The sequence below is a fragment of the Cydia splendana genome, chromosome 13 (genome assembly GCF_910591565.1).
Source record: "Cydia splendana chromosome 13, ilCydSple1.2, whole genome shotgun sequence".
Lineage (NCBI taxonomy): Eukaryota > Metazoa > Arthropoda > Insecta > Lepidoptera > Tortricidae > Cydia > Cydia splendana.
The window spans coordinates 12,045,948-12,067,563 of NC_085972.1; the positions used below are offsets into that span (position 1 = coordinate 12,045,948).

The 21,616-nt window shown below is 36.2% G+C and overlaps 1 protein-coding gene across 4 annotated transcripts in view; it reads right to left on the reverse strand.

Moving 5' to 3' along the window:
• Positions 1 to 21,616, reverse strand: part of LOC134796095 (uncharacterized) — a 98,419-nt gene that overhangs the window by 50,185 nt on the left and 26,618 nt on the right. For 2 of the 4 annotated variants that reach the window (XM_063768046.1, XM_063768045.1), the window contains exon 2: positions 20,793 to 20,916. The exons of the other annotated variants lie outside the window; for them this stretch is intronic. In XM_063768046.1, coding sequence (XP_063624116.1) covers positions 20,793 to 20,916 — 124 coding nt within the window. The remainder of the gene's footprint in view (positions 1 to 20,792; positions 20,917 to 21,616) is intronic. 4 annotated transcript variants of the gene reach the window in all.

Genomic DNA, 21,616 nt, shown 5'->3' on the forward strand with positions numbered 1-21,616 from the left:
TTTTCATTGATTTTAGCAAAGCTTTTGAAATGTTAGATTATGAAACGTTGTATTGCAAACTAGAGCAGAGTGGTATACAGGGCCCTTTAGTTAACTTGCTGAAAAACTATCACAAAAATAGACACACACGAGTAAAGATAAACAACACATACAGTGACGAAATAAAAACCGAAAAAGGCACGGCACAAGGATCCATAATCGGCCCAACTGAGTACTTGCTGTATGTTAATGATATGTGCAACATAATAACCGAGGGCTCTGTCTATCAGTTCGCGGACGACACATGCATTATCACAGCCGACCGCGACATAGCGGCCGCCGAGCGCACAATGCAATCTAACTTCAACACCCTTTGCAAATGGGCGCACGACGTCGGTTTAGTAATTAACGCGCAAAAGACGAAAATAATGCATATTCGTTCGGCTCACAATAAAACCACTCATGACATTACTGTGTTTGCACACCAACATAGCTGCTTGCACCAATATAATATCACAAAGTGTAACTGTGATAAAATCGAAGTAGTCACAGAACACATGTATCTTGGGCTCATAATCGACCATAGATTCAACTGGGGACCTCATATTAATTATGTGTGCGATAAATTAAGAGCAATTCTAAGTAAAATGTCAACCCTAAGGTACAAATTACCGTACAAAACCTTGCGTATGCTGTACTTAGCCCTGGCTGACTCTGTGATCGGTTACGCTCTAAGTACATATGGTAGAACCTTTAAAACATATATAGAAAAAATATATAACCTACAGATAAGACTACTGAAGACAATTGTACCTAAGCATATAAAAAAGAAACACGAAACCGACTACGCACAACTTTTCAAATACTGTAATATACTCCCAGTTCAAAATAAATGTAAACTAGCCATACTAACTGAAGAATATCACCATGTTACTAAACTAAAAGAATATATAAGATGTACAAAACTAAGAAGTTTACAGAGCCAAAACAAATATTGTTTACCCAAATATAAGAACATTTATGGCACTAGATTGTATACATATATATTGCCTAAAATATTAAATGATTTGCCAGAAGATACTAGAGTAAAATATGTAAACGGGAAAAATATAAAAAAAGTAATTAAGACGCACTTGTTACAATCTAACGACTTTAGTTACATATATTAAGAATCTTAATTAGTATAAGATAGATATGTATATTGTCATGTTATTTTCTCGAACTCCCCATCGGCATACAAACCTCCTCAAGGTTTTGCCCACGATGGGTCTTGTAATAATAATGTACTCTAATTAGCTTATTGTTCAATAAATAAAAAAAAAAAAAAAAAAAATTAAAACATTTAAAACTAATTAAAGCCTGGCAAGTTCATTTTTGCCCTTGGCCACGTTGCGGATTTTCAATGGAACTAATTTATTTCAATGGCAATGATTTCTTTTGACAACAGACGTTGGAAGTCATTGAATGTCACCGATGTAAACATATCGAAAATAATTGTATATATTTCAGGATAATAATCGATTTTGAAATCAAAATGCCCAAAAAAATTCACCCCGATGCAAAAATAATAATTTTAAACACATTTAAATACTTGCGGCAGAAAAAGGACGAAGGATTCAACAGCATTCCATTAAACAATGTTTTGAAATTAGTTGCTGACATGACGGGTACTGATATTCATAGTGCGGTTGTAATGAACTGGTTAGTTTATTGGTACTAAATATGTATATTAATTATTAAATTATTATTTTTTTCTCATTCAAGGCGTCTGTAGTACTACAATCAAAAATATGCACAAAAAGAATGAGACTTTGCCGCCATTGCCACCGATACCAAACAAAAGAATACAAATAGACGACTTCGACAAATGTGCCATTAGGCACAAAATTCATGAATTCTATGCTGTGCGAAAGCAAGTACCAACTCTCAAAACTCTGCTTACCGAATTAAAAAAAGATATAGGTTTTACCGGTAGTAGGGAGTATTTGCGATTGCTATTGCACAGTATGGGGTTCAAATATAAAAAGTGCAGAAACCAACGGTCCATATTGAAGGAGCGTTCGGATATTGTAGTTTGGCGGGAAAGTTATTTAGACGAAATAAAAGAAGCGAGGGACAAAAATATGCCTCTTGTTTATTTAGATGAGACTTACATCCATACTTCTCTTAACCATGCAAAATGTTGGCAGAGTGAAAATGAACCCGGTGTGTCGAAATCCGTTTCAACCGGCAAACGATATATTATCGTTCATGCTGGTGGACCATCGGGATTTGTTCCTAATGCACTCTTAATATATAATGATAAAGAAAAAAAAGCCGATTATCATGACTCCATGAACAGAAACAATTTTAAGAAATGGGTTTTGCAGAAATTAATTCCCAATCTCAGTGAACCCACGTGTGTTATAATGGATAATGCCCGGTACCATTCTTTCCAAATTAACAAAGCTCCAACATCAAACGATAGAAAACACATCATTGCTGAGTGGCTGCGTTTAAATAACATCTCATTTCCACAAAACGCATCTAAAGATAAATTGGTCACAATTTTGAGACGTCATAAACCGGAACCAGTATACGAAATAGATACGATTCTCTCAAATCATGGTCACAAAGTGATAAGGTTACCGCCCTATCACTGTGATTTAAATCCTATTGAGATGATTTGGGGCATCGTGAAGGCAAAAGTGGCAACTAAAAATGTTTCCATCACAAATGATGCCTTCCTAAAGCTCGTTGAAGATAGTTTTCAGGTATTTACATTTACAAATGTTTAGAATTTTATTGAATAGTTAAAAATATAACTAACTTAACACTTTGTTATTATTTAGGAAGTCCCTATAGAAAATTGGAGAAAATGCTGCGACCACGTAAAAAAAATAGAAGACGGATATAGTACAAAAGGTCCTATAATCGAATCACAGACAGAAAGATTTATAATCGAGGTTGGTGGTCCCGAAAGTGACTCATCAACTGATGAATCAAATGAAGATTCATCGGAGCCAGAATCTGATAAATATATGGATGTCGAATATTTAGAATCAGATTTTGACGGATAGGTTAGTTCATATTTAATTATCAATTAAACATGCTCTTTCGATTACCTGAAAACATAGTTTCACAATCTACAATTACATAGGTATTTGTATATCTCACTCGCTCTTGCACGATGCCAATACACACTGTCCCGACTATTCGTGACGTAGACGTAGTATTGCTATATGTAAGCTGTTTGTAGCGACACTATATCAGGGTCAAAAAGGAACTTGCCAGGCTTTACATAATAAAATTAAATAAAATTGATTAAATTAAATTAAATTCATTGAGTTTTTCTTTATTGATTTAAATGCCATCTAAATGAGTGGCCATCTAAACCTTACGGTCACGTGATCACCTTACGCTGTCTCGAGTTTATAATTTTTTCCCCACCTCAAAAAGTGCCTAGCGCCGCTAAAGAAGTTTTCACTTCAAAAATACATAAGTACTATGCCAAATATGCTAAATGCTAAGTATCAAAATATTTATAGGACACCAACCTTCTAATTTGTTTACATTTGTTTAGGAGTTGTAAACATTGCAGTTTTTCGGTATACAACGCTACACGTCGACTTCGCACATTGTCGTCATTATTTACGAGCTTAAATAATAGTTTGCGAACCTCACTCGGTATAGACATTATTAATATTATTTAAAATAAACCCCTTATAAACCGCAAATATTTTCGTATCAGTTTGAGCCATGCCACAAAATAATGCGACAGGAAGCTGCCCGGGCAGCTTCCGATGGGCCCCAGTTTTTTGGGCTGATTGTGTATCCTGTTCTCTTATTCTATATCAATGCTTTGAAAAAATGCAACTACTTATTATAAAAATTCAGAAAATAAAGATAAAAGCCATGTTTTATTTTCGTAAAAATATTTTATTTCTTAATTGTCTACAATTTCGTAAATAAACGGTTTTTAGTGTCACCTGAATAGTAGGCCAACAATATGTGGCGAATTTCGTAGGCACACGGACTATTTGTTACTCTACTAGACGTCCAGCCAGGTTCTGATGTTTCATCACAGACGAAACGGTCAATTGGGTCATTAGACATACAAAGATTGGACGTACAGGGAATCAGATATTAGACATTCGGGTAATTGGACGTACGAGGAGGAGCATTCAAGGAATTGGACATACGGGGATTGGACGTTCAGGTAATTAGACATACAGGGATCGGACGTTCAGGTAATTAGACATACGGGGATTGGTCGTTCAGGTAATTAGACATACGGGGATTGGTCGTTCAAGGAATTGGACGCACGGGGACTGGGCATTTGGAAAATTGGACATTCGAGGCCAGAACCTTAAAAATATCTATTTAATCATAGAATCTGGTCACAAAATTTCACGATAATCTCTCTCTCTCTCTAGTGGGGGCAGTCCATACATGCACGAGTAACTAGAAGTAAAAAATAATATTTAGTAAACATCTTAGTGTCATTTTATAGGTCTTTAAAAACAGATAGGTTTCTAAATAAGCTTTTGATTAAGTAAATTTGAAAATAATTGCCTCGATATTCCAAAAAAAAATGTGCCCCTTAATTATGTGGTGCGAAAGTACGCACTTTTGATTGTTTGGCTTTTTCAAATACGTATGAAAGTACGGAACGCATATGCGTGGCCCGACACGCATTTAGTCAGTTTTTTAGGATAGCATGGTAGCTCTTGCTGTTCGACTGTAAGTATATGCTATAATGCGGAAATTAAAAAAAGTTGTGCAAGTAACCAGTTTTATCATTACTGGTTACTTGCACAACTTACTTATTTATTTGAATACAAATGTAGTCCACTAACTTCCTGATTGGAAAACGGAATAGTATTAAGACTACGCTATCATCAATCTTCTAGAAAATTGAAAATAACTGAATTTTCCAGCATAGAAAAATATAATAAAATTATGGTACTGTGGCAGGATCGTCCTTGCAGAAAATGAGAGGATTACTTTGTGGAGGCTGCAATCGACGGTGAGCCTCCGGTGGCTGGCGGGCAAATTGGATCAACAGCTCGTTACACGTTCATCTATCCACTAAACATCTAACTACACTACATTCTATATTTCACCCAGATTCCGATTCTGTATTCGAGGATATAAAAAATATCATCATCATCATCATCATCTATTTAAGAGTTAGACTTGTCGGTGGAGCGATTTCCATGCATGTCGGTCCTCTGCCTTCTCCTTGACAGCATGATACGGCACGACGTTGAGCTTTTCCTTTACTTGATCTATGTACGTTCTCCTTGGTCTCCCCCTCTGTCTCCTTGCCTTCAATGATGTTTTTGATAAATTCTTCATGTCGTAAAAAATATACAAGCTGTATTTATGGACTCTTGCTCTTGTACAGTTCCGAACAAAATTCGCGTAGTTTTTAATTAACTTTTAAACTCCGCTGAAATATTCTTCATATACAGTTTTTTCTCTTCCTTGTCGTATCCTCATGACTGAGGGACGTGACGAATGTGGACACTTCACCAGTGCTCTTCAAGCCGCTCTGTCTTGCCTGCAATGTGGCGTTTGTCTCTGACGTTATTCTGTCCGCCCAACGCGTGGCCATACGTCCATCCCTACGCTTCATTGCCATGCGGCCAGTAATAATGAGCTTTTCCAGGCTATCTGGCCCTGGCCTGCTCAAATGGCCGAAGAAATCAAGTACACTTTGCGAGCAAACAGTGGAGAGCCTCGTTCTAATGTTAAGTTCGTCGAGAATGGATGCATATACAGTTTAGTACAACTAAGTAGACCTACAACTTAGACTTTTTGTTGTAACGGACTTAAATAAGAACTAGTTTTTAGACAAAACATCCGGTCGCTGTAAGGTATGTTGGGGTAATATCGGATTAGGGGGAAGAACGTAGGAAATTAATTTCCGCCAAAATAGGCTTTATTTCTTAATTTTGACAACAATGTGCAAGACGCTATTTCATTGCGCTTCGGTCACCAGTGTCCCTCCGCCGCTCAGTGATGTCGGATGTGTGCTACACGCCTTTAAAGAGAGCAAGGTAATTTTGGTCATTTTTCTGGCCATCCGGTCTTCGCCCTCTGATGACAAATTTCGTTTTGAAGGTTTATCTTTAAATCAATCCAATCAAAACAGACCTAGGACTGCTGTAGACAGATTTCCGATCTTTACCCTTGCAGGTAAAGATCGGATAGCAACAATCCGACCTTTACCCATTTAAAATGATGGTCAAATTTTGAATTTTTATGACTGCAATAACTCTGTTTCTATCGTATTTATTTCGTTCCTTTATTTTTATTTGAGGACGGTAATTCAAAAGGAAGAGATTTGAGCAGTGTACTTAGCAATATATGCATAAATGTATTACTTAGGAAATTGTTTCTATTGACATATCACACTTTGAGAGCCACAGATTTACCAAATTTTGTCAAAAGGTCAAGATCGGATGCATAAATACAAAAATTTTAACATTTGATGAGAACTTTTAAGTTTCTAGTTATTCGTGGCTGAAATTCATATACGTTGGAGGATGTTAAACATCGGATAGATTCTTTTGGATACCTTATTATCTGAGCATTAGAAGCGTTTTTTTCCGCCATCCGATGTTATCCCGTGTAGCGATATGATGATGATGAACACACAAATAAATGCCCTTACCAGGATTCATACCTGGGAGCTCCTGCTTCATAGGCAGGGTCACTATCGACTAGGCTAGGAGGCCGTTTCATTGATAGATCACAATTAGTAATAATAAAAAAATAAAAAAAAATACTAAAACTAAATATTTTCGAAATTAATTTCTTGGGGTTAGATATGAGGATATTGGGTATTACTTGAGGTATATTTTACAAAAAATAATTCAACGGTTTCGTATCTGGAGGAGCCCAAACTTGGTATGTTTTGAAAATTATTTTTATTTTAATTGAATGCAAGTGACGGAAATATAATAATGTGATATATTTTTAGAACTGGCTCAAAATGCCCTTTCATTTAATACCACACACGATAGGTTTCTGAACAATTTTTTTATATTTTCCATACAAATAAAGGATGACGTCATAACTCCTTTCCGTTTGTTTTTTAGGGTTCCGTACCCAAAGGGTAAAACGGTCCGTCCGTCCATCCGTCTGTCACCAGGCTGTATCTCACGAACCGTGATAGCTAGACAGTTGAAATTTTCACAGATGATGTATTTCTGTTGCCGCTATAACAACAAATACTAAAAACAGAATAAAATAAAGATTTAAATGGGGCTCCCATACAACAAACGTGATTTTTGACCAAAGTTAAGCAACGTCGGGAGTGGTCAGTACTTGGATGGGTGACCGTTTTTTTTTTTTGCTTTTTTTTTCGTTTTTTTTTTTGCATTATGGTACGGAACCCTTCGTGCGCGAGTCCGACTCGCACTTGCCCGTTTTTTTTTTTTTGGTGCTACGGGTCAAATTAATTCAAATGGCCTAAAGATTAATCGTGCCGATTTTCATACCTTTAACACCATTTGCAGCTGATTTTGGTCAACCGCTAGTACTAGTGATGACAAATTCATCATTATCCTCGAAAAAAAATATGTCTCATCTTTACACTCGTATAAAACTGAAACCGTTGAACATTGAAGGTTGCCAATATTCAGGCCTAAACTACGGTTATTATTTAACGATTTGCACCATATTTCTAGAAGCTGACGCCCCAACTAGCAAAATAGTCGTATAAGAATTGATTTACTCAGCCTGTAATCGTATAACAGCCGAGTTACGGTTGTTGAAACACCAATATATCGTATAATAGCGGTTAACTCGACTATTTAGCAATTTTCGCTAATTAGTGCTATAATCATGTCGTATAAACGTTTATAGCACTATCTTTTAGCACTTTTATTCCACCTTTTAATAAATGCTGAGTTAGCGCTACTAAATCACTTTTATTCCGCATAATTGTTCTATTAAAATCATATAACAGCTATAGAATAGCTAATTGTCTGAATAAGGCGCTTTAATACAACTGTTACTCAATTCTCTTCTCTGTTGCTATAAAAGCTTATTAAAAGCAATCCAATAACCATTTGGCAACAATGCTGCTGTAACAGCGCGCTTATATCATAATTCGGGTAATGGGGTTCAAACCGCTGTTATAGGAGCTGAAGTGTATTTACAGGTTTTATTCAAAATGTATTCAGCTTAGAGTACTTTTAAAGAGTTTTGAACTACATTAACAGCACAAGTCAGCCATGTTGTCGTTTCAATATAGTCCGGTGGCCAACTGCATGAAACCCTACCTGATAAAATAATAGAAAAATCCTACTCTGTAGGGGTAGCTGACTTTTAGTAGCATCAACTGCTCTTGGTCGGCCGCGGCTTAATTTGGCAAATTTTGCGCAAATGGCAAAATAGTGGCACAAAAATTCATCAAAAAAAAACCCCATTGTATAATAGAATTGAGGACAGCAAAACAAAACTGGTCAGCTACATCCTGTGTTGGCAGGTTCCTGTGTCCTACCGAATTTGTGGTACAACGTGACAGCTACAATTTACCTCATCGAAAAATAGAATGAAAAAAACTGATTGTAATACCTACATTAAATTTGTTGACGTATGTCTTGGTCGGTCTCACCTTAGCCTGGCAGCTTTTGCAGTCCGTCCGCATTAAAAAAAATGTCAATGGCAGCTATCCTACCATACAAGTGACATTCTATTTTTCGATGAGGTAAATTGTAGCTCACTTGGTACCACAAATTCGGTCGGACACAGGAACCAGCCAACACAGGATGTAGCTGACCACTTTTGTTTTTTGATGAATATTTGTACCATTTTTTTGCCACTTGCGCAAAATTTGCCAAGTTAAGCCACGGCCGTCCAAGAGCAGTTGAAGCTGCTAAAAGTCAGCTACCCCTACAGAGTAGGATTTTTCTATTTTATTATCAGGTAGGGTTTCATGCAGTCGGCCACCGGACTATAAATCCATAAACATGGCGACATCATGTGCTATAAGTGTAGCAGTAAACGCAGTTACTCGACTTATAGTCGAATTAATGAGATATAAGAGAAACTAGATCGTGTAAGCAAATTTTTACTTATTTTAATTAATATTTTTTTATTGAAATTTAAGAAAATAGACGGCCCATGAATATATATGAACCAGTGCCTTTGGTTTTATCAATAAAGTATTTTTCGCGCTAGGTTTTACTGTATTACGTGTACTTACAGACAGTAAAAACTTATGTACACAATCACGGTAAAAATAAATGTCATGGATGACAGCAGTAAAGAAATACTTAAGTACCTTTTTGTTTTATTAGACACGTGAAGACGATTAGGCCTCAACATAATAAAATAATTGTAATATAATCGCTTACCTGAGATCGTTTTTAGCACATATTAGTTGAATAAAAGCATTTACTGCACTCTTACACATTTAAAATGCCGAGTAAAAGCAATTCGGCTACTTTTACGAAACATTTTTGCTGAGAAAAAGCAGTGCGGCTGCTTTTATAGAACACTTTCACTGAGTAATAGTAAATTGCTAATGTTTATAGAACAAATAGTCGAATAAAAGCACTATCGTTGCTATTAAAACACCAGAAGCGCTTTTATCCACTTTTACTCAACTCTTGCAGCATCGATTTGCTTCTTATACAGCGCTTACTCGATTTTTATAACACTTTTAGTCTGTATAAGTGCGCCTTTTCGCGTTGAGTAAACGCTTACAGGACTTTTATTCGACTGTTTTTACACCTTTTATAGCACCAAAAAGCGAAAATAAAAACGTGCTCTCAACTTTTATAGCACATAGATTTGCTAGTTGGGGCGTACTGAGATCGAGAAAGAAAAATATTTCGCGAGGTCTCCCAATTAGTCCCAAATTCGTCCGGTATTATCCCAACATACCTTACTGTATGTAACACGAGCAAATTCTTTAATCATTATTAAGCTCACGGAACCTTCTCACGACTAGAGATGAGTTGAAGAAACGTGAAATAATAATTTAATTACATGATGCTTAAATTCAAATTAGGTAAGCGATGATTACTTAGCATTTTCCTATACAAAAGAGTTCAACGAACTTAGTTCCGCGGGTCCGGAACTGCTCTGCTGTTCCCATCGCTTAAAGCGCGCTCGACTAAGAAGAACCAATACAAAAGTGAATCCCGTGGTTCAGAAGTACGTATTCGTGATTAAAAATTACGCTTAAATTGGTTAATGTGCAGTGAGTTCTTTGTAAGAGATGATAATACATACATGCCTTGGTTGTATATTCGCTGATCCAAGTTGGGACTAGTCAAGACGCTTATAGGCGAATGGGAGTAAATTGACCTCTTATGCTAGTTCTGTCGACTAGCTCGGTAACGATTGTAATGATCCGTGGTCCGCTATTCCATCGGGTAAAGGGACCGGACACTGTGGTCGTGATCACCCATTCAGCAATTACTGATTGTATCATAGTTGGAGCATAAAAACAAGAATTTACGCGAACGAGACACAAACGTGAATGAAGGAGGTTTGATCAAGTTCTACGAGAGTGCTACTAGCCTTCTAACATAAACTGGCGTGCACCGTATTCCCAGTCTCACATTCTACTTTCGCAGGGTTTTAGCACTTGTATGAGCTATGTGCGGCGTATGTGGTGGGGGAACTAAATGTAGTGATTAGTTGATTACGCTCGAATTGGCATTGTTTTAAATTATAGCCTTACATTATTTATCATCCTTAAACTACCAAATAATACACACACACACAGCCAATAACTCTCCCTTTTTAATAACTTTTTGCAAACCGACTCAGTTAAGTGGCATATACATAATGATATAGCTGGTACACACAGCCAAAGGAGAGAAAGGTCATACAAACACAATACAGACAACATTTTGTATTTCCCGATAAGAGAACTGGAACCTAACTTCTCTAAGTAGATTTTAAAATATACCTATCGGCAAAACAGCCTTTGTTTTCGCGAAAACAAAATTGTAGATTCATCATGCGTTGGTAATGTAGTATGCTGTATATATTCGAACGAGCGAGCGAAGCGAAGCGAAGTTCTTACATTCGACTTGGATCACGCGGCTGGCTAGCGGCACGTCCCGGCATTTCGATGTTTTTAAGCTGAACTGTCAGAAGATAGTTTGATACTCAAGAACTAAAGTAAATTTGTTCTAATTTAAATGAAATTGGATAAACGTGTAGTCGAGCGCATTATATTTTAGTCATTAAATTATGAGCAAGCTCGATCAAGGGATTATTGAGGTAGAAGAGCTTAGAAGGCCAAAAAGCTGTTTGTGAGAGGTCTTGCTATTCTGGTCATTTTATTTGCTAAAAACATGGTCGAATTTAGTATCAAATGAAAGTGCTCAGTTTGCACTTTTATAATATCGTTTTTAAATTTACCATTTTGAAATAATTAGCAAGATAAAAATAAAATAATGTAAACATAATATAAGTATGTGACATTTGACAGGAAATATTTCAGCTTAGCACAGATACAGTTTATTTTAATCTCTATGATTTGTATCTATACGCTATACTTAAATTTGACTTAAATCCAGGGGAGGGACAGTCGTAACTATATAAAACACTTTATTCGAAAAAATAGCGACATCTATATTACTTAACGCTAAACTTTTTTTTTTAAATATGGCTCTACTTTATTTCGTCAGAACGTCTTAAAACTCTTGTATCCAGGGCATGGATCAAACAAAAAAAAACATCTGTTAGAACAGATTATTTATGGCCATCGTTGCCATGGAGGCGATTGTCACAAAAAAACAACATTGTCAAATAAAACTCAAAATATTATAACACCCCATTTATTGTCTGTACTATGACATAATTCAGATAAATAAAAATACTTTCAGTTTTACAATGTTAAAAGAAACAAAGTTTTCATACGCCATCACAGTTGCTGAGAACTTTATTACCAAAAAATTTAGAAAAATCATGGCGGGTAGATTCACAACCTGCTGCATGTAATTTTGTTTCGTGGTGAATTGTCTGTTATTCCAGCCGTGTATTATAGGTACGTACTTACTTTATTTACATCAACAGTCAAGTTAAACCACCTAATCTGTTTTCGTGTATTAATAAATGTCCTGAAGCCTTTTTTCAGTCAAAGTTTTTTACGTTCGTAACATACTTAGACGCTATTTATGCCCCTCCCCCCCTGATATTGATGTTGATATTTCTGGTTAAGAATTACAGATGGCACTTCAAAATGGATGCAAAAAAGTTCCACGAGAGGGATCTCTTTGTCCTATATATTATACATACTACTCTTTGCTTAAATCTATCAGTCAAGGGCTCCACAGACGTTGCAATAAATCCACGTGATTTTTGATCCATTGCCGCCGATAGTGCGACATAAAATAGTAGAAATTAAATAAAATGGACCTCAAAAATGTCCATACTAAATTGTTGCCATGTGTAAGCATTTAACGTCAAAAATGTGACAGTTACATAGAAAGTGGCGCCCTCATTTATTTTCTACTATTTTATGTCGCACTAGCTAAGTACGAGATTCTTTTTGGTACGAGTACCTAAGTACGCTCAGAGTAAATAACTAATAAGTAGGTGCAACAATGAACAAAGTCAATCGCAATCGCTCTATATATTTTTTGGTTAACCGCGAGTTCTCAGTTCGGGGCGAACTACTAGTTTAAATAATAATGTAAAAGTTAACGAACATGAATTCTTCATATTACATATTATGCATCACCGATACTAGCTAATTTTACTCGGAGTGGCTTAGACACTGAAACTGCATTTAGCTATTCTAGCTGCATAAATTAAGTGTCTATTTAAAACTGTTGACATTTAGGAGAAATCGTTTATTAAAATTAACATAAGTATCAAGCGCAATACCAGTTAGATGAATATATTAAATTTATTATTCCTGATTGAATGCTTAAAATACCTACGTAACCACTCAAACATACAATAATAATCCTAAGATTCTATATTGTTGTTAATACAATCTTTATTATTTTATCTGTCACACTATCACTATGTCTGAATCAGTTATTATCGCCGCCATATTGTTATTTATTGCATTAAAATATAAAAAACAAACATGAGAGACACGCTGCCAATAAACTATTTCTTTGTTAAAGAAAACAAATATGATGTTTTGATATGTAAGATTGAACAATATTAATAAGTTACTAATCATAACACAAGATAATTTGGTAGTGACCTACATGATAAGGTGGGTGACTGGAGCCAAGATAAATACTTTTACAACCGAATTTGTCATTTCGTAGAATATAAGACAAGCTTATGCTTAAAGGCTTTAATGTATCCAGATTCGTCTATCGTCTGTCTATCGTTTATCTCTCTAGTACTCGTATTATCTCTTTAGTTTTGAAATAACGTTGGGGAGAGTAGCCTAAAGCGGATAGGCGCTGTTTTATTTCATTGTGAAACTAACTAAGTATGCTTAGGTAATGATTATAGGAACACTGCTGAGTTTTAGTAAGTTCCTATTCTTCCTATCGGGCACCGAGTTAGAAATTGATGAATCGTATAATTCGAAAACTAGTATATCTGTCATAATGTTGATAAAATCATATTATTTTGGTATTATTTAACTCCAAAAAAGGGCAAAAATTCGAGTGCTGTTCTTTACGTTTGTAATTTTATTATTTAACTAAAAACGTGCTCTTAGGAAACGGGTACCCACTTGAAGAGTTGTAGTTTTATGTAAAGGTGCATGCCTACTAAACTAATGGATCGTTATTTAAAAGTAACCCGCATATAAGACTCAAGTTGGTCAAGGATTGGTATGCTTTGTAGGTTGGTATCTATTCGACACAATTTTACATTCTAATAAGAACTCTTCAATCTTATCCTCTAACCTTTTGTTTAACACGTTTCATGAATGCCTCTCTACTTGTACCTACATATGTCTACGTTGTCATGGCCCCATGATTGTAAATACTAGTAAATAGTCCCACTGACATTATTGCTATTTTTAGAGATTTGGAATACCTATAGGCACCAACAAACAGAGCCCACCACCGCTTATCTTCTATGACCTCGTTACTAAACGTGGTAATAGCAGTGTGAGAATAAGTCTATTATCAGCAATAGTAATTAAATCAAGACATGAACCAACTGAAAGCAGTTCCCCGTAGGCTCGTAACACTATGCACATGATGGACCCATCTGTGTATAACTATAGGGCAGTCAGCACCAGAAGTAGGTATAGCTAAGGGGGCGAAATGTTCAAAAATATTCAAAATTAACTAAACGATACTATTCTTCTTAAAAGAATAGCAGATAATTTTGAAAAGCGAGCCTGCTTTTTACTGCAGCTGATTGTACTGAGACCGGAATTGATTTCTCGCGATTTGCATAAAAAAAACCGTGCATTACCTAGTCGTATTGTCTCATGAAAAAATAACGAAGGCTACAGCTTTACCTACAGGTACAGGTACTTTAAATAAAGTAGTGAAAAACTGAACTGTCACGAAGGAATAGTAACTGAAAAAAAAACATACAACCGAATTGATGGTTAATAGTTGACACTATAAAACCTTATATGTTAATTCTAAAGAAAAGGTACAAACTTAGTTCCGATTCCTCACCTTTTCGATTTGCTATAGTGTATGTGCAGTTGTGTACTTGTGTGTGTCGAAGGTATCTAATATCATACATCCGTCTTATCCTTTCGTTTAGGTAGGTACCTACTTCTTTTAGGTTTGCTATTATATTGAGCTAAGTATTATTAAAAGGTCGAAGTCGAACCATAGTAGCTATGTATAATTTTTTCGCACACGTAAGCGTTCAAAAACACGAGGCAACTAATTTTAAACATTTTTCCGTTTCTAATTTCCATGCCATTATTGCATAATGCATAATAATATAAACTGATTACAATGGCTATGTTATACCTACTTATATTTTTATAGTATTTTGGAATACCTATGTAAAAGAAAAGGTAGCTGTAATGTCGTATAAGGAAATCAAGGAGGCGGCCCTGGATAGAGTCAAATGGAGAGAGCTACACCGACAAGAGTCTAACGGCGCGATTCGGGAAATGAATTAGAGATTCACTAGATATGAAATAGTAAAGATATGTGACGGTCCACGGCAAAAGGTACCTTATGGCGGTTGGCGCTTACGCTATTATTAACGCCGCTCCAATATTAATGCGCCCGCCATACCGCGTACCTTTTGCCGTGGAACGTCACATATCTTTACTATTTCATATCTAGTGAATCTCTAATACATTTCCCGAATCGCGCCGTAACTCTTAAATTTACGACGATGTAGATTGTAGGTATTCTAATATAAGGAAAACAAGAAGAAAAATAAATACAGGATATAAACTGATTACAAGGGTTATGTTATACCTACTTCAATTTTTATAGTATTTTGAAATACCTTTGTAGGTATTCTAATATAAGGAAAACATGATTGTCATTACAAAAATCAATCACAAGCAATCCGGAATACATCTTAATTACTAGCTTGATTAAATTTGTCAATTAAAGTTGATGTCGTCGACCTTAATAAGCCGTAGCACTTACGAGTCAAGTCAAGACAATTAGTAGGTACTTGAGCGTTAATTACGCCCGCACGTTAAGCTTGTTTGTGGTGCAGCGTCACATGATAATTAGCATGGTCTAATAAAACATGGTCTTCCATTCCCAGAGTGACACGCGATTACGTCACAATAACATTGCCACTTTATTTCAACATAACATGTTACATGGGTACAATAAACCTATGGTTAATAAGTTAAAATATTTCTTTATAATTTTATAATTTTCATTTATATGTATTTTAGCTTAAATTTTACAATAACACGTCATTTTTAATTACTCGTTAGCAATATCTTCCGATTCACGAAAGAAATTTCAGACTTTCGGGTAATTCTGTTTATACTACTGGCAACACAGGATAGCGCTGTGGACATTTGACAATTCGGATCTAGATAACTTCATGCCCTGACCGTCATCCTTGTCGAACGCGTGTTAATTGTTATTTCCTTCTCGCTCAGTGTCAGCAGTCGCAGTGTTTTCCAAACTTTTCACGTCGTAAGCTTGGTAATTAATGTGTAACTGTGAATTAGTTTTTTAAACGTTTGTCTTGTATAGATAAATAAAGTTTAATTGAATACATTAGATTTGTTTTATTTTACTATGTTTCTACATGAATAACTTAAAATTAATGCCGTTAAAATAATTTTCACCGTTGGTTAAAATTCTCCCACATTTCAAAGTTTGAGAACCTGTAAACAGCATGATGACGTAGGCGCGTGTCAGTTAGGTCATACGCGAATCTCGGAATGGAGTACCAGGCGGAGTATATTATTATACCACGATAATTAGGGAACGTACGGATTTAGTAAGGGCAATAGGTAACCTACCTACTGATGTTATATTCTCGAAACCTATCAATTTTTGAAGACTAAAGTTTAATCGTGCTCCAGAAAACAACGTAGGTTTAATAAGGTCAGCCAGCATACCTACATTAGAGTTAAACCAAAAAAAGTCTGCAGAGATTTTGACAGCACACGCACAGGTGTTATTATAAATGTCAAACTTCTATGAAATACGACGAATATGGAATATGACGTATAACACTGGCACTACGTGTGCTGTCAAAATCTCTGCCGACTTTTCTTGGTCTAACTCTATTAAATTTTTAATTTAAAGGAATAATTTCAAACCCGGCCTGCCGCCTGTTGTTTATCCCTGCTTGTATTTATTTTTTCTTTTGTATTGTTTTCTTTTATTTAGGTGTGCAATAAAGAGTATTTGTATTGGTAAAATTCACCGCTTCGTGCAAGATTCGAACTCGCGACCTTTTGGAAATTTCGTTAGGAGTAGGAGCGATTGGACAAAACTAAAACTTTACATTAATTATTTACATATACTTAAGGCAATTATTTTTGAATTGTGACATAAATATAGTCGTAATTGAAATCTAGACAACACCACAAGTTCTCTTCCGTAGGTAATTGAGTAAGTAATTATTGTATTAATGTATATTGGATTGTTTGTGACGAATATTAATAAGTGAACAGGTTATGCGGCATTCACAGTGGCTGCGTAGGTAATATGCACACACACAAGATTTAAATCAGTAAAGTATACAAATATGTTAAAATAATACAAGCATCTCAAAGTTTACGCACGAATAAAATTATTATATGAAGTATACAATTATAATAAGTAGCCGCGGTTTACTAACTGACGAACATCCAATTATTCTTCGCTATAGCCGAGTCAGAAAATTTGGCGTTTCACATGTGCTCAGCGACATAAAGAAGTTTAAAATTTTACTGTTTATTGTGTGAGCAGCAGAAAAATAAATCGTGTCACACTAACAAATATTCAAATATTATAATATTCTTTCGCGTTTTGAACACATCTTAACTCATATTTATAGACGGGTCTATCGCGAATTTATTTTATTACCTTTATTTACCGACGTTTCGACACATGTTTCACTGGTCGTGGTCGCGGCTAACTGATATCGCAGCAAAATGTCAAAACAGAGATTCGTCGGGTAGTTGCACAAATCTCCGTGTCTATTCGCGATAGACCCGTCTATAAATGTAAGTAAATATTGAAATCCGTTATACTGTTGTCGCAATGTGCACTGTGCACGGCTTATCTCGCTCGTATGTATATTTGTATAAGTAGGAACATGCAAGCATCGGTGAAGGCCGGCCAGCTGCTAAAGGAAGCGGGAAGTATGGGACGATGACGTAGTCGGTGACCGATGCCGTCAGCCCAACGAAGTTGGTGCCGCAGGGCCAAAGTTGGGACGGTGGCGACAACATGTTGCTGTGATTTTCAGAGTTAAAAAAAATAACTGATTTGCAAGACCGAAGTGATCCCATAAGTGTTCCGTGAACAAACTTTTGTACGGAACACTAACAATATGCCTTTATAAAAAGTAAATATGTATCCAGTTATAACAGGCAGGTCCACTAACTTTTGGAGGGAAAGTGGTAAAGAGTGCGGCTTCTAAGCTGGAGGTAGTGGGTTCAAACTCCGCTTGCTACCAATGAGTTCTTCGGTAATTTGGGACTCTACACTACACGCTCTTCGATAAATACATTCTCTCTCTTCGACAGATAACATATCAGTGGTATTTCCAAGTCATAAACATAAAACATATGCCCTTGTGCAGAATTACATCAATACAGTAAAAATATGTATCATATTCCATTCATACATTGTTTGTAGTTTAGTCTAGTCTGAACTAAATATCATGAAAACGCGTGTGGGAGGGCTTACAAGGAATTTGGTAACAAGTTTTATTAGTCGTCATGAGTCAATTTTCTTACCCATGCAGGTTCAATATTTATAACCCGTACAATCTAGGTATTACTTCTTTTCTAGATACATATTGTAAACCTTGAACATTTTCATAGAAAATAAGAGTAGATTTAAGTAGGTACCTATTCTAGGGTTATTAAGTCGCTAGGATACTATTCTCCTTTCCTTTCGCAACAAACCTGAAATAGAAAGGGATATTGCCGTAACCTCACCGTGTGCATAGCCAACATACTAATCGTTTACGCTCCGTAGCGAACGAAACGCAACTGTAACTGTCGCACTAATATGGAAGAGTGATTGAAACTATTGAAAGACATAAAGCGTATCGTTGTCGTAGCGCAAGTGATTGTCACCACGGCTAGGCACCCAAAACTAGTACCGACCGTGCGCGCAGCGAAAGCTTTCGTCTGGGATCGTGACGAGTCAGGGGCGACCCACGCACGACCAGTCTAGTTCACAATTGTGCGCCTGACCATGAACTTTTCTCTAGTACAGTACATATAACTCCACACTCGACTCCGAGTTTAGTAACAAAAATGGCCAATTTCATGTCAGACTGTATTAATAACCTATGATATGAGCACCCCCGCAGTAAATAATTAAATATTCCTACTGCTTGGACGAGCCTATGTGAGTCGTAGTGTCTCAGCCTCCAATGAAACACAACCACAAGATACAGATAACAACTATGCGTATATGTAGGTACGGAGAGCATATGTGGTTGGCTAACAGTTCGAAACAATTGCATGGGTGAAATAACAGCCTAGGGCACGACCACCTTCGAAATGGTTCGATTCCGATAACCCACTCGCAGTTCATTGTCGTCACATATTGACCAACCCATTAATAAAATTGTATTTACTTGTAGCTATCTCATTCTAAATATATACATTTTTACATAACAAATCTCACCCTTTAAGAGCCAACGGGAGTGGTCATTTCTCCATACAAACGTACTCCTCGTTTTTGAAGCTAGAGGGATTTTTTCAACACAGATTAATATTGTCAATATCTGTGTCGGACCGTTTTGCTTTTTTTGATATTTTTGTTTTTTAAGGCGCTAGAGCCCTTCAAAAATGGCCAAAATGGCCTAATTGACTATGCCGCAATGAGACTGAGAGGCGTGGCATTCAAAACTGATATCAATTAGCCAAAAAAGCAAAACGGTCCGACACAGATAATTTCATAATCATTTAGATTTCCAAATTTGGTTACGATTGGTTAAGTTTTGGAGGAGGAAACAGAGGAGTACGAAACCTCGATTTTTGAGATTTTTACGCAGGATTTTTCGCCTTGTCCTTATCGCACTACTTTTAGGTGCTGCTTCCGTTAGCGAGACGGGTATATTTACCTAAAATATTTAAAACTCAGCTCCTGTTTCGTCTTAAACCTTGCTGTGGCTTAGTTTATCGTGGCACACATTAGGTACCTACGAAAACAGTTTAATTAGACGGTTTGTTAAATAAGGCTTTACCTTGCATTCATTCACATAGTAGCTACGATTCTGAGATCACTACGTGTATGTCGTGTATGCTCGCTTTCCACGCCATAGCTCCGAACGCATGTACATCCATCACGGTCATAAATATGTGCCTATACATTTTTTCTTCATATTTCAACAACGTAAAGTGCAAACGTGTACGCATTTATGACTGTCATTGTAGTCATATTCGGTATTGGAAGACGACTTCTGTTTGTTACTTAATATAATCAAATGTTATAAATAATTTAACAGTTAAACACAATTTTACTAAATACGAGTAGGTACCTCAAAACACAAGAAAAGAAGTTTAAACATTTTTGAGGTATATATATTCGACGCGTATTTGTTCAGAATATTTTATAACATGATTTGCAGCACGGTAGAAAGGTAGGTACTTATTTCCCAAAAACTATTTCTAAACGGTCGCTTTAACGGGTCGATTAACCTGACCCCGAGTTAAACCACGTGAAAGTTTTGTCTTTTCATCAATATTTTCGTTGTTTGTGCACGTATTTAGTACTAACGTCACCTGAAGAAAATTGCTATGACACTTCATCCACGCGTACGCAATACTTAAATGTGCTTGAAGGCTAACTGACTGTTACTAATTAAAATAAACCGATAAGAGCAAATACTAGGAAACCCGTGTACCGGAATTGCATAACCTTATTCCGTTACCTACTATTTTGCGTCATACGATAAATTATAATAAAGAGTAGTTTACCTACATGAAAAACTGTTTAAGTTTATATACGTGCTGTCCTGTAGGTACCATTAGACGATCATAATCATATTTAGTAAAACTAAGGTAAAGTTTCTGAAAACATCATTAACGATTCCCTGAGGGCGCGCTTTCTCACTTCATCTGTGTCCCGTCAGTAAAATTTCTGTATTGTGATAATAGCTCAGAATCGACAACCCGCCGGTCACCTAAGGGTCGCAGGAGGGTGCGCAATGCGCATTCTCACTTCCTCAATTCCCATTCCATAAGTGTTGTTGTCGTTGACACATGTCAGTATTGTGGCAGTAAGTGTACATGTACATACCCATCTGCGAGACGTGGTAGCCCGCCGACTCGACAACCCGCGGGTCGCCTGAGTCGGGCGGGTGTGACTCGCGCCGTCGACTCGCTTGAACGCGCGCATTTTCATTTCCTTCATCTCCACTTACCTGTCGACAAAGCATTCACATCCTTAACTAAACTTCCATGTTTTTCTACAAAATTTGTAATTAGTAACAACAGTAAGTGTAAAATTTATCTTTGTTATGGACAGCGGTACCTACTCCACGCCAAACCGTTGTTAAATTATTTATGGACGTTACTATTTTACCATTTATACAGAAAAAATGCACATTTTGGAATAGACTACCAGATTTTTATCAACTATGAATTGTTTTTAACGATAATTTATTATTTATGCGGGATGTGTATACCGCCTCTAAATTGTAAATGATGTTACGTTATAATTTGATAGTAAGTAGTATGGAATGGAGAACAATGCATTTTTTGCATATTGTATTATATTTATGTAAATAAAACCAGTTGATGATAAAATTTCTAAATATAGGTGAGCAAACACAATGTTAAACAACAATTCATTGTACAATTGGTTTAAAACTTTTTTTAACTTTGATTCTGGCTCGTAACTAGGTACCTATTTAAAGTAAGAACTAAATGGTATCGTCTTGGGTCGTCCCATTCGTTTTTCGTCAAGTTCTTAAATTAGTCCTATTCTATTTTCGTCACTCATTCTACATTGAAAGCCACCGACTATTGTGACGAATGTAGAATAAGTGACGAAAGCAGAATAGGACTAATTTAAGAACTTGACGAAAAACGAATGGGACGACCCAAGACGATACCAACTAA